The following is a 13,166-nucleotide window of genomic DNA, read 5'->3' on the forward strand; positions in this document are numbered from 1 at the left end:
TTTTTTTTTTTTTTTTTTTTTTTTTTTTTTTTTTTTTGTGCTTATTTGGTAGGAGGTGTGCACCATACTAAAGCACATTGGAAACACGTAAGAGAAAAGTCCATCACTACTTTAAAAACGACCCCAAAACTCCCTCTACTGGATTCAGCCTGAAAAAATCTATTATTGCTCAGTAGTGGTGCAGAGCACTATGGCCCTGAGATCACACAGATAGAATGCTAAAAACTATATTTGCTGAATACTATGCTGTATTTCTACAGAGCTTGCACCCCAGGCATAAAGCTCTGATTGTTTACTGTAAAATTAATGTATGTTAATACTTTGAAGCAATTTGCCAAAAAAAAAAAAAAAAAAAAAAAAAGCTGTTTTTCAGAGACAAGGTCTGATCAGGAAGTGTTACCCACTAGGTAACAAATTCAATAAACTTTTGGAGTACTTATTTCTATTTTTAACAAAAACAGATTTAACAAAGTTGTGCTCCAAAAATCAGGGTCATTCTAAGAGCGCTGAAAACTGAGGAGCCAAAAGCAATAGTAATTTCTGATTATTTAATCTGCACTATATGCAGTAGGTAACGTTTATGTCTGATTAGACAAGAAAGAATACACACACAATCTCCCTAAATGATTTTCCGAAAGTAATGACCAGCACAGCAAACTGTTGGAGTGAATGGAAGGACTCTTCCCAGTCAGGCCTTTCTCTCCAGAAGAGAGGCCTTGTGCACTAAGTGAGCAGTTAAAGATTCTGCAAAGGCTTGGAGCTGCAAACACATTTGCACGTTTAGTCTTTATCTCCCACATCCCTTGTGGATTACCAGCCTAAGCAGTCAGTGAACTGTGTGATAAATACAAGTAGCTGAAGCCTGTCACAGAGACCAAGCAGGGAAAACCAAGTCAGTTATTCCAGTTCAAATGAAGCAGATGCTTCAGTTCAGGTTATCAATGTCTGCTGTACTCTCCATCTCCAAGCAGATGATTGCTTCTTTTGACTAAGCAATGTTGCTTCTGCTCACTGAAGAAGAAGAAAAAAAACAAAAAACCAACAACAACAACAAAGCAAATTAGTATTGCCTTCTTCGGGACCTTTCCATCTAAGCAAACGGGACAGTGATGAACTTCAGTATGTTAATTGAAGAGAGAGCCCCACCTATGCCCGGGAAGGCGTTCTGACATAGTAGCGAGCTTGTACATGTGCATCTTTCAGCTGCTTGCATTGCACTGCCCTCTGCTGTTGACAGGAGCAAAAGGCAGCCTGCTATCTGCATTCAAGGAGGAAAGGCAAGAAAAGTTTTTGCTATCAAGAGAGGTTACAATACGAGTTCACGTTTGAGCTGATCAGAATAGGCAAAGGAGGCAAACAGGAGTATATTTTCCATCAGACCTCCCAGCAAGTGTATAGTTTTGCTTGTTATCCACCTGTTACCTATACATTTACAATTAAAATGACACAATTGTTGTCCTTTTCATCAGTAAAACTGCAAGTGCTTTACCAGGAAAAGGCATATTATTTGGACTTGGTTGCCTTGTAGACAACTAAAAATGTTTGCTAAGTCATTTGCAACTTGCACCTGATGCAGTTAGCAATGTAGTGACACTTGCTGTTGCTTGCAGTAACATTTGAAAACCTTGTGTAAGGTTTATCCTCAGGTACATTTCTGACTCCCCTCCTTGCACTTAGTTTCTTGTTTAGTTTGACCTCAAATAGTTGCATCCCAGGACAAGACTGGAAAACATACAACACATACATGACTCAGTGACCTGGCTGTCAGCAGTGCAAGAGACATCATACCACAGTGTGAAAATAACCTGTTACTCCATTTCTCCATTAGAAGAAATACGTAAATGAGATAATATTAGACAGCAGGACAATAACTGTCAAAGATAAGCCATTCAGAAATTAACATTCACAAAGGAGCTAACAAACAAGTGCACTTTAAAGGAAACACATCGTTTTCATGTACAAAAACAGAAATGCAGTATTTTTTCAGTACTGTGCACATCCCATGAATGCCACACACAGCATTCAGCAGTTGATGCAACATGCATGCACAGCCCTTAACTGACTCTTGAAATCAGGAGCTGAATGCCAACGCAAAATGCACAAGAGTGTTATTAGCAAAGAGTCTGTGTATCATTAAGCTTCCCTGCACAGAATTACCAAATCTGCAACAGCTTATAAGCATATGGTTTGAACATCAGACTTCCCAGAAACATAAGTTCAGATCCTGGCAGGATCAACTCAGCCTGACAACCTTCTGCTGTAACAATACCTGCTTTTCTGCTCCATATTTTGATACATCTCTCAGAAAGGGCTCTCCCTTATGACTACAGTCTGCTGGGTTGCAATGCAACAACCCAAGTCAGTTAACAGAACAGAATTTACAAGGGGCACGGCTAAACATGGAGTTACCTACAGCAGACTGAACAACACAGAAGCTGCTTTGCAAAAGGTGAGTAAGAACCATAATATAAAAGAAAAAACACCATGAAATTGCAACTTTTTCTGGGTGTAAGCTTAATTTAAGTCTTTGGGACCCTCTAGGAAGCTAGGGAGGCAGGTTCCTGTTGCCCTGTGATACTGTCAGCATAATTTGCCAAGAGTGGTACTCACACTGTCACAACTACTGCCTCTCATCAACATTTAAGAATTCTTGCAAATAACTGCTCTGAAACCCTACTAAGATGGACACTTTCTGGGTCTGGTGGTGACAGCTCCAGTGAAGTCTATGAAATTTGGCCTCCATCTTCAAAAGCCAGCAGTGATCCCACCTTTTAGTGGGAATTTTTGTCATGCCATCAGCACAGAATCTTGATAAAGTCAAGAACTGCAATACCGGTATTCATTTTTTATGTAAGAAAACTAAGGTACTGAGACTAAAGGTAGCATGGAATGATTTGTCTAGTTGGCCAAAGTGAACAGCAATTACAACGGAGCAAAGTACTGCAAGAATTGCTGAATTTCAACATTACAACACACTGAAATTTATCAGACTGTTACCCAAGACCTCAGATGCTTATACATTTTATATGCATACACTTAGGATATCTCTAACTTGTTTACTACTACATGAACACTTAATCACTCTTCGTGCACAAAAGATGTTTAGACTGATGATCATAAGGAAATTACAGAAATTTGCCCAGGTTGATTTTCAAGGATCTTTCTAACTGTAACACCCATAATGATGTGTTAGGCCTCTTCAGAGTAAAATATGAACAATTCCTTTGATTGGAACATACTCTCCTTAATACCTCTCCATCAGAGTGAGAGGTTCCACTGAAATCTAAACATTTCTCTGAAATTGCTTCATTTCTATAAAATATTTTGGAAAATAATGTAAGCAACTGTTGGAGCATCCCATCTCCACACTTGTTTTTACATGCTTGATGGTTCAGGGATTTCTGAGGTTTGTGATGAGGAAATGCCTCCAACAACTTGAAATGAGGCTGCGACGGATGAAGGGAAGAATTTTACTTTGATAGCTTTTAAGTTATCAGCTTTTGCTCTGCTTTGGAATAACCAAAGACTGGAATACTTCTAAGTTAGTTTCTGCTCTGTATATGAGCAATTACTCCTGTCTTCAGCTGTATATAAAATCCCCAACTATAATCAGAATTAAGCATATAGAAGTACTCCACCTATTGTACGGGACCCAAAGACTCCACATGGCTATGGTTTCACAGAAGACAACTGAAACTAGTAACAAAAAATCTTCCTGTAATTTTTCAGACTGCCTAATTCTCATTACATACTTGAGGGACTCATATTTTCAGAGCTGCAGTACTTACATTCAACATCCTCTGCGCAGTCAGTTCTCATTTGAAAGAACAGCTGATACTTGTAACCCAGGGAAAGCAGCAACCACATGAATCTGGTTAATATTACATGGTTCAATAATCATAGAATCATAGAATCACCAAGGTTGGAAAAGACCTTCAAGATCATCCAGTCCAACCGTTCACCTATTCCCAATAGCTCCTACTAAACCATGTCCCTCAACACAACATCCAGTCTTTCCTTGAACACCCCCAGGGTCGGCGATTCCACCACCTCCCTGGGCAGTCCATTCCAGTGCCTGACCACCCTTGCTGAAAAGTAATACTTCCTGATGTCCAGCCTGAATCTCCCCTGCCGTAGCTTGAAACCATTCCCTCTGGTCCTATCACTAATGGCACGAGAGAAGAGGCCGACCCCCAGCTCACTACAACCTCCCTTCAGGAAGTTATAGAGAGCAATGAGGTCTCCCCTGAGCCTCCTCTTCTCCAGGCTGAACATTCCCAGCTCCTTCAGCCGCTCCTCATATGGCCTGTGTTCCAGACCCCTCACCAGCTTTGTCGCCCTCCTTTGAACACGTTCCAGGGCCTCAATATCTTTCTTGCAGTGAGGGGCCCAAAACCGGACACAGTACTCGAGGTGCAGCCTCACGAGTGCTGAATATAGGGGAACAATCACCTCTCTGCTCCTGCTTGCAACACTGTTTCTGTTGCAAGCCAGGATGCCATTGGCCTTCTTGGGCACCTGGGCACACTGTCGGCTCATGTTCAGCCGAGCATCAATCAATACCCCCAGGTCCATTTCCTCTACGCAGTCCTCCAGCCACACCGCCCCAAGCCTGTAGCGTCGCCTGGGGTTGTTGTGGCCGAAGTGCAGGACCCGGCATTTGGCCTTGTTGAAACTCATCCCATTGGCTCCAGCCCAGCTCTCCAGCCTGTCCAGATCCCTCTGTAGGGCCTCGCTACCCCCAGGCAGATCCACACTTCCAGCCAATTTGGTGTCATCTGCGAATTTACTGAGGGTGCACTCGATGCCCTCATCCAGGTCATCAATCAAGATATTGAAGAGGACAGGCCCCAGCACCGACCCCTGCGGAACACCACTCACGACCGGTCGCCAGCTGGATTTGACTCCATTCACCACCACTCTCTGAGCCCGGCCCTCCAGCCAGCTCCTTACCCAGCCAAGAGTGTACCCATCCAAGCCTCTGGCTGCCAGCTTCTGCAGGAGAATGCTGTGGGAGACAGTGTCAAAGGCTTTGCTGAAGTCTAGGTAGATCACATCAACAGCCTTTCCCTCATCTACCAGATGGGTCACTAGATCATAGAAGGAGATCAGGTTGGTCAAGCAGGACCTGCCCTTCATGAACCCATGCTGGCTAGGCCTGATCCCCTGGTCATCCCGCACATGCCGCATGATCTCCCTCAAGACAATCTGCTCCATAACCTTCCCTGGCACCGAGGTCAGGCTAACAGGCCTGTAGTTCCCCGGATCCTCCTTACGACCTTTCTTGTAAATGGGAGTCACATTGGCAAGCCTCCAATCTTCTGGCACCTCACCAGTCAATAATAATTTGTCTTGTGGTTCAGCAATATTCAAGTGTACTCATGAAAATGCCATTTCTGTACCAGCAAAGGTGACAAAGATGTTGATTCTGGGTTTCAAAAGGAGGGAAGTGTCATCACCTAACACTTTCTTCTCACACATAGCGTTATGCCCAATGACAGCACAGCAGATCTTTTCCAGTGTGAGTAGAACACTGTTTTAAGGCCAAGCACATCACTGCTGTAGGGCCTACGCCTCTGGATAGGAGATGGCAGGGAAGAAAGAATGGGAGAGCCATGTGAACTCCAGCTTTTAAGTATGCTAACAACACAGTCACTGCATCAGCTATTTATCTTCTGGTGATCACACAGATAGGATCAGACGCCACTAAAATACAGTGCTGTTCATCAAGCAATGAAAAGCAGGCTAACCCAGCAGAAACAAGGGAGGAGGATCCACCAGTATATAACTAGCTTTATGGGCCTCAGATGAGGAAGGTTTATATTTTATGCTTGAACTTGGAAGCCATATGTAACACACTCAAAGTTATTATCATAAGAGATCAATTTAGTTTACACAATAAAACTACGACTTGACCATTTACTCTCCTCAACTGTGCATTAGAATTGAAATAACATACCTTCAAAAACTAACCACATCAGTCCTTGCTCATAGCTTTTCTATGCCTTTTGTCTGTTTTTAATTGCTCTCAAGCTTTAAGTCAGAGGAAAAAAGCTGCAAGTCTGTTGAAGAAAGACAAGTTCGTGAGAAAACAATTGTAAGCTTAAAGAATCTTCCACCACTGCCACCACTCCCTTTGCATTGCATAATTCTGCACACTCAATGACAATTTAAATACATATATATATATATATATATATATATATATATATATATGAAGTGAACAGTCAGGAGAAATAGGGACTGATTAGAATTATGACTTTTATTTTTATTCACTAGAGCAACATTGAGGAAGGAATTTTTACATACAGGGTTTTAAATCAACTTTACAAGCAAATCCCAATATACAATATTTACTCTGGCCTGGGTAAAAAAAAAACAAAACAAAAAAAAAAAAAACCAACCAAGCAGATATAGTAAGGGTACCTCTTGTTTTAGCTAGTACTGAATTTAAGATTTCATTGACACTGGAATTATACTGTTTTTTATTATGATGCTTTTATAGTTGAGTAGGCAGCTAGAAGCTTTCCCACAACAGTGACTGAATTTCCTCAATAGCGTTGTTAAGATTACATACTGAGGCCTACCACCAAAATCATGTATTAAATCCACTCTGCTCAGAAAAAGCCACTATAACAAGATAAGGAATAGTTACGGAAGCCCAATTCAAGAGCAGAACGCCATTATGAATGGCAAGAAAATGTCCACAATAAGAGGATTATGTGCTGTGCAAAAACAAATACTTCTCCCCCCCGCAACATGCAACCTACCCAATATGACATTTTAGAATAGGATGTGCATATGGTTGTGACATGCAAACAAAGTAAATCACGCAAATGGTAACCAGTTTTCCAGCATCATTACAACACATGGGCATTTAGATCGAGGATGAATTAAATCTTACTGAGCTATGGTGCAGTCTAATTGCTACGTCTAACTTCGACTCTCACAGCAGTGAGTCTAAAGAACCCACCTTTCTCAGAACTACATGAAAAATTCAGTGCAATTTAGGATTTTCTAGGCTTTTGTGATCATTTGCAGGAATTCTAACAGTCAGTATTGCACTTTTTTTTTTTTTTTTTTTTTTTTTCTCCCCAGCAAAAAGATATGCTGGGATCATAATTTTTTTGAAGGGCTATGCTAGTCCTAAGAAAATGCTGCCTTTGGCCTAGATTGGCAAAATGAAGTGTTGGCTTCAGGGAAGCGGAAGGTAACTGGCTGCTTCAGCAGTGTTAAAACTCCACAGAAAATTTAAAGCCATTGCACAACAAAAACTCAGTACACTACATGACTATTTTCAAACATGCTAGAGTGCATATCAATTTTGTGAAAGTGATGTGAAGATATCTTGGAAACAGTAACACTAACAGGGAAATTAGTTTCAAACAAAAGCCATACACAGCAGGAGGCATCTAGATTATTTTAGGCACAACTCCAAGCAATAAAGCTCATTTAAAGTGCAATTCTGTTTTTTCTTTTGTGTCTATTCACTTGTTAAAACATGTAATTGCCTCTGTACACACACACTGAACAGTAGTTTTAATACTTCTGTGAATACTGCACAAAAGAATAAGACATTAAAAAATGCAATAATCTAAAAAAACCCAAAAATTTAAAGATATAAAATAATTTATGCATTTAGAACAATCTGCACAAGTACTGATTATATATCTGCACCTTCCATAAGGTAGATAGATTACCCGAAAATACTTACTTAATCCCATTCTACAAGCTGTACAAACACCCTCTTACCTGTCTCCCCCCCAACTCCTATCCTTCACCGAAGTGAGCCTTCAAACTTCACTTCACTGCTACTCTTCCCCCTCACCTATCTGCTGACAGGCTTTGCTCATACTCTGGACTTACTATACATGCAACAGAGCCTTTCCTGGGAAAGTCAGAAGAGCTAAAATACTTTACAGGGATGTGAGGTTAGCAGCTGAATACAAACAATTCAGACTAGCATCTGTCTCATCCGTGAGCAAATCCCAGTATCTCCAGCTCAATGTCTCTCTAATCTTCAACAGAACAAAATGGAGAAGTGCTATTTATTAACATCAAAAATTATGATCAATTTATGCCCCTTTAACAGGGAAGAAAAGCCACCGAATAATGTATTTTTGTTATTCTAAAAATAAAATGAAGAGCCACCTTCTGTATTCCAAAAATCCTAGTAATCTCTCTGCTTCGTTCCCAAGTTTTCAGTAAAGGTGCAGTCAGATGGATGTCTGTTCTTTTAAATGTAAACATACAAACTTTAACATCACTAAACCAGACTGGTGACAATTCCAGAATAAAAAGCAACAAAATTCATGGTGAAATATCCATCAGTTGGATTAAGTGAAAAGAATTATTATTATTATTATTATTTTACATAAAAACACATACAACCAAAAATAAAATCAGCCTCTCTTCAAGGAAAGTGAACATAAAAACCTTCCGCAGAAATCTATACGGACCAGAAAACAAACTGGGAACCTGACCATTCCCTTGGCAGTTTTTCAACTCTTGAGTAACAAAGTTAGCTGCCAGGAGCTCATTTGGGAAATATTCAAAAAATCATTATCAGAAGTACACGTTTACACTGAAGGCCATCTAATTCAATGCTCCGCAAGAAAACACTTTTTTTTTTTTTTTTTTTTTCCTCCTGGAGAGTATTTGTAACAGCCATCTTGAGTTGCATCTATTTTCATCTTGTATCAACTACAGCACTTACTGTTACTCATTACTTCTAGGTTACATTATCCTCAACATAGCCCCTTCAATTACCAGGAAGTCCTGTAGGCCTCTTACTTCAGATTCTTAGAAGCAGTTCTGGAATGTAAGCCACCCCTAACTCCTTCCTCCTCCAAACCTCTCATTTTTCTATACTTTGACAGTTAGAAGAATTTACAGCACGATGAATCCAAACCTTTGGGGGACACTCATTATGTACCGAGAAATTCAAATTGCATGCATTTTCTCCATTTACCCATCCAACCAAGGTATCCATAAGGATATCCTGAGTTGAAGGGCTGATACAACACAACGTAATTGTGGAAAATATTTATGAAATGTCTATGCCCATTCACTTCATTTTCTCAAAGAAAATACTGCAATATGCCAATGTCCTAAGGCCAAAGCCTAGAACAAACTTTTACTGTATTTCATTTTTCTGTCATCATATGCTGTACACGAACAGATTTTAAGTGAACTGTAACAGCCTTCTGCTGCTTATCTTAAAAACAACTCAAGAATAGAAAAAAAAAACCAACCCCAAAACATTAACATCTACTATTCAGTGAAGGGAAAGAGGAGAATAGCAGATGGGACGTCACATTAAGTTTCCAGAACACGTGACTGGATATGCATATATTCAACTCACAGCTCATGTGTTATGGTCCCATAGTTGCACCATGATGGGCACATTTCCACATCACTTTAAAAAAAATAACAACAAAAAAAAAAACTTACCCTATAAAGCCGAAGAATGTTGATTTTTCTGTTTTATTTCCCCCCAAATGCTCCTTGCCAGTTATCATGCACTTCTTGAATAATTGCAGAAAAAAAAATTTTACAGAAAAACTCCCAAAACAAAATGCACATCTCTGAAAAACTCTTAGAGTACCAGCTCTCGATAAGGACAAATAAATTGGGTTAATTTATTATTATTTAAAAATAGTTGCTTTTTTAATACAAGTTTTATTACGTAAAATAGTTTCAAATCCTTACACATATGGCAAAATTTGTGCAAACGTTTCAAGTCAGGTACTTCAGAGTCTTTCAATATTAAACAGAAATCAATAAATACAAACAGTACAATAAAAGTTAAAATATATCCATTAAAATGCATGTTGTGCAACCTCAACATAGGTGTTATGGACCCCTAATTCCCCTGGGCTCCTTACTTACCAATTCATAAGAGCCTGCATTGCAAGGTTTTGCACAAATATCCTTAGCACTACATTTTGAGAATCTACCCAGTAATGTGTCTATTACACAATAAAAACATACCACAATATCTTAACAAATGATGCTGTTTAAGAGAGAAGATCCATTTCACCATGTGAAACCTGTTGTCTGTGAAGAGTGAAAACTAGATAAATAAAGAACAGAGCAACTTCAGATTACAGCAAAAACAACACAAACCACTCAACCCATCCGATTAAATAACATTAAATATGTCAGTCTTCAGATAATGATAAATACGAGGATTTTTGCATAGGCCTCTGAAATACAGAGTCAGAATTATGGCCAATAAAACATCTGCTAATAATTCTAACTTTCTACCACTCTAACCTAACAAGTCCTCAGAACCAAGTAGTTAAACTGAATAAGAACCAAGTTGTTTAACTGAATAGTAATTTCATTGTCTAATTACTCAAGTTAACAGAGGTAAGATATCATTTCTGCCCTCCTGGAATACATAGTGCAGCATTCTGGTATTCACGGCCACCAGGCTTCAGTACTGAGATCACTGTGCAATACAATTAATACAGAATTACAATATAATTTAACACTCTCAAGAACTGCTGCACAGCTCGTAACGTGAGCTTCAGAACAAAAAAACAGAATATGCAAACCCTAAAGGAAAATGCTCTCTTTGCTATTCACTCAGGCTGTAGATGAAACAGCCTCAATGGCCGTCAATACAGAGGAAGCAATTTAACTTATGACATCACCCAATGAGACGTAGGTATGTCCTCAATGTGTCTTTGGCTTAGGGAGGCGGGAATGCCGACTAGAGGGCACACTGTCCCCAGAATGCAAAGCGGTGTTCTGTGTTTGCACATTTTCCTTTCTCTGCACTTGTGGCTTTGGGATGTTAGTTTTCAGACTGGTGCTTTGAGGCTCTTGAGACACCGATGTGGATTTCTGACTGCTCACTTGCTTAGATTTAACAAAGGATATAGTTGGTGGGCGAAGTTTGGACACTTTCTGGCTCTGTTTACCCTTCAGGTCCTCTGGACCAGACGTTGGCTGTAGTTGAGTCGAACTACTTGATGGTAGAAGCTCAGGTTCCTTGGAAGCAGAGGAATGATTTGCAGACCTTGCGAGTACGGCCATTGTAGGAGGCACTAAAGCAGTTGGGGGCTTTGCAATTCTTGAAGTCTTTGGCCGAGAAGCCTGGTACATGAACGAGGATTGACCTTTCACAGCTACCTCAGTCCGCACCTCTCTAGCATCAATTCGTGTAGAGGTCTGAAGACGAGAACATGATAGTAACATACCTTTTTTATCACTAGCCACCTCCCCAGGATCTTCAGTATATTTATTTTTCACATTTTCCAAATGCAATGTATTCTCATCTTTTATGCTTAATTGTGTGTTCACTGAAGTGTTTACACTATTCAGGCTATTTCTCAGAGATATATTTGCAGCATTTTGATTCTGATGATTGCCATTTTCATGCACACCATGTTTAGAATATTCACTGGGGGCCTCGATATGTGGCATTTTTATTAGTTTTCCCTGGACGAGGTCTGTGGAACTGGGAAGGCTGCTGGAAGGCTGTAGTACTTGAGGCTGTAAAAAGAAAAGAATGCAGTAATATGTTAGGCAAAGAAAGCACCAGATAACGCTCTGAACCCCAAGTATGCTAACTGGATGCTTGGTAACAGCTGTATATCTTTTATAAAAGTAAAACATTTTACTTTGGTAAAATAGGATGATTTATGAGACATGAACAAATGTGATTTGTAACTTAGGTGGAAAAAGTTAAACCAGTACTGGAATACACAACAATAAAGACAAAAAAAAAAAAAAAAAGTGTAAAGTAAGAGACATAAAAAGATTTGGTTGATGGTTTTACCTTAAGTCTGCAGGACATCCTAACAACAACACAAAAATACTGTTTAAATTCTGATTTGAAATCCTTAAACAAATGCAACAGCTATCAGACTATCCATCTTTTAGCTTCTATACATTGTGTACTCAAATTAGCTACCCCAAAGCTTCCATCATTGCTACATACTGTACACACAGAAACGGAGCTTATATAAAATATATTCATTTGCAATAAGGTTTCCCTGTACTGGACAGTAGTTTACTTCTGATTTCCTTCACGTGCAGAACAGTAAGCAGAAACAACAAACCCAGTGAAGTTCAGAGAGTTATACTACATAGCTATAAACATGAGGAAGGTGTCCCTTTACAGTTCTCACCCAGTTTTCTGACACTGCATCTTTCTTTCCTCATGAATAGAGATAAGCCCCTTTGCTGGGTGAAATCCGGGACAGGGAGAGGACGGCCCAAGGGCAGCAGAAGTTCACAAAATACCACTGCTGGGGACTAAGCAAGCACAAAGGAGGGGAAGTAAACGAATTTACAGCACATTTTCTTTGCATAACTGATGCCAGAAAATTGGATACAGGTATGCTATAATTAGGTTACAGAATAGATGCAGCAAACTGCTTGATCTTGAAGTGAATTCAGATGGGCTGGTATAGAAATGATCTTCAACAAAATAGTATAACAAAGTACATGTTAAGCTAGAGATCACATAGTGCTACGCTAATAACCAAAGAGAGAAAAATAACACAACAAAGACGTTGTATTTTGCCAGAAGAGACATTTTAGTACTGGACAAGAAAATTGCCAGTACTTCTTCTGGATCAGAAAGTGAAGTCCAAAAAGGACAGGTCATTTTTATGGATAACAGCAGTGCTTCAATTTAAATTAAGGTGCAAGGTGTAAAGTTTAAGCTTGCTTCCAACTACCAAGTGTCAAGAAAATACCTGTGGAGGGCAAATTACTGTGAGAATTCGGAGTTTCTTCATCAGGTTCTGAAACGTATGAATAAGCAGGTTTTGTCTCCACCAAATAGATACACCACAGCTCTCCTATTACTTCACAGTTTTGCTGCATATCCTTCTTTCCTCTGTCTACCTCAGATTCCCATCTGACTATGCAGAGAAAATGTTATGCACAGGGTAAGCTCTGGGGATCTACAATTCAGTCAGTATCCCTCCTGATACTTTTCATCCATAATAAATAACCATGCTAATATTCACCAGCAGTGCCTGTGAATGAGAGAAGCTCGCTCAGGTGGCTGGCAGGGCCTTTTCCCTTGTATATCAATCGGCTTTAGCTACAGTCTGCTGCAGCCTCCACACACTGCATGAACCCTGCTGTGTCTCCCTGTCCAGTGCGAATCCGACACACTTCTCTCTCATACTTCTTCCACC

General features: G+C 39.8%; 1 protein-coding gene across 4 annotated transcripts in view; it reads right to left on the reverse strand.

Annotated features, from left to right (window-relative positions):
- Nucleotides 1-6,243: 6,243 nt before the first annotated feature.
- CCSER2 (coiled-coil serine rich protein 2) overlaps nucleotides 6,244-13,166 on the reverse strand; it is a 71,622-nt gene continuing 64,699 nt past the window's right edge. For 3 of the 4 annotated variants that reach the window (XM_042863035.1, XM_042863037.1, XM_042863036.1), the window contains exon 10: nucleotides 6,244-11,505. In XM_042863035.1, the coding sequence (XP_042718969.1) occupies nucleotides 10,684-11,505 (822 nt within the window). In that variant the 3' untranslated portion in view covers nucleotides 6,244-10,683. The remainder of the gene's footprint in view (nucleotides 11,506-13,166) is intronic. The other variant, XM_042863039.1, reaches the window with a different exon arrangement.

Source organism: Lagopus leucura, unplaced genomic scaffold (genome assembly GCF_019238085.1).
Source record: "Lagopus leucura isolate 7727_CA_CO unplaced genomic scaffold, USGS_WTPT01 Super-Scaffold_739, whole genome shotgun sequence".
NCBI lineage: Eukaryota > Metazoa > Chordata > Aves > Galliformes > Phasianidae > Lagopus > Lagopus leucura.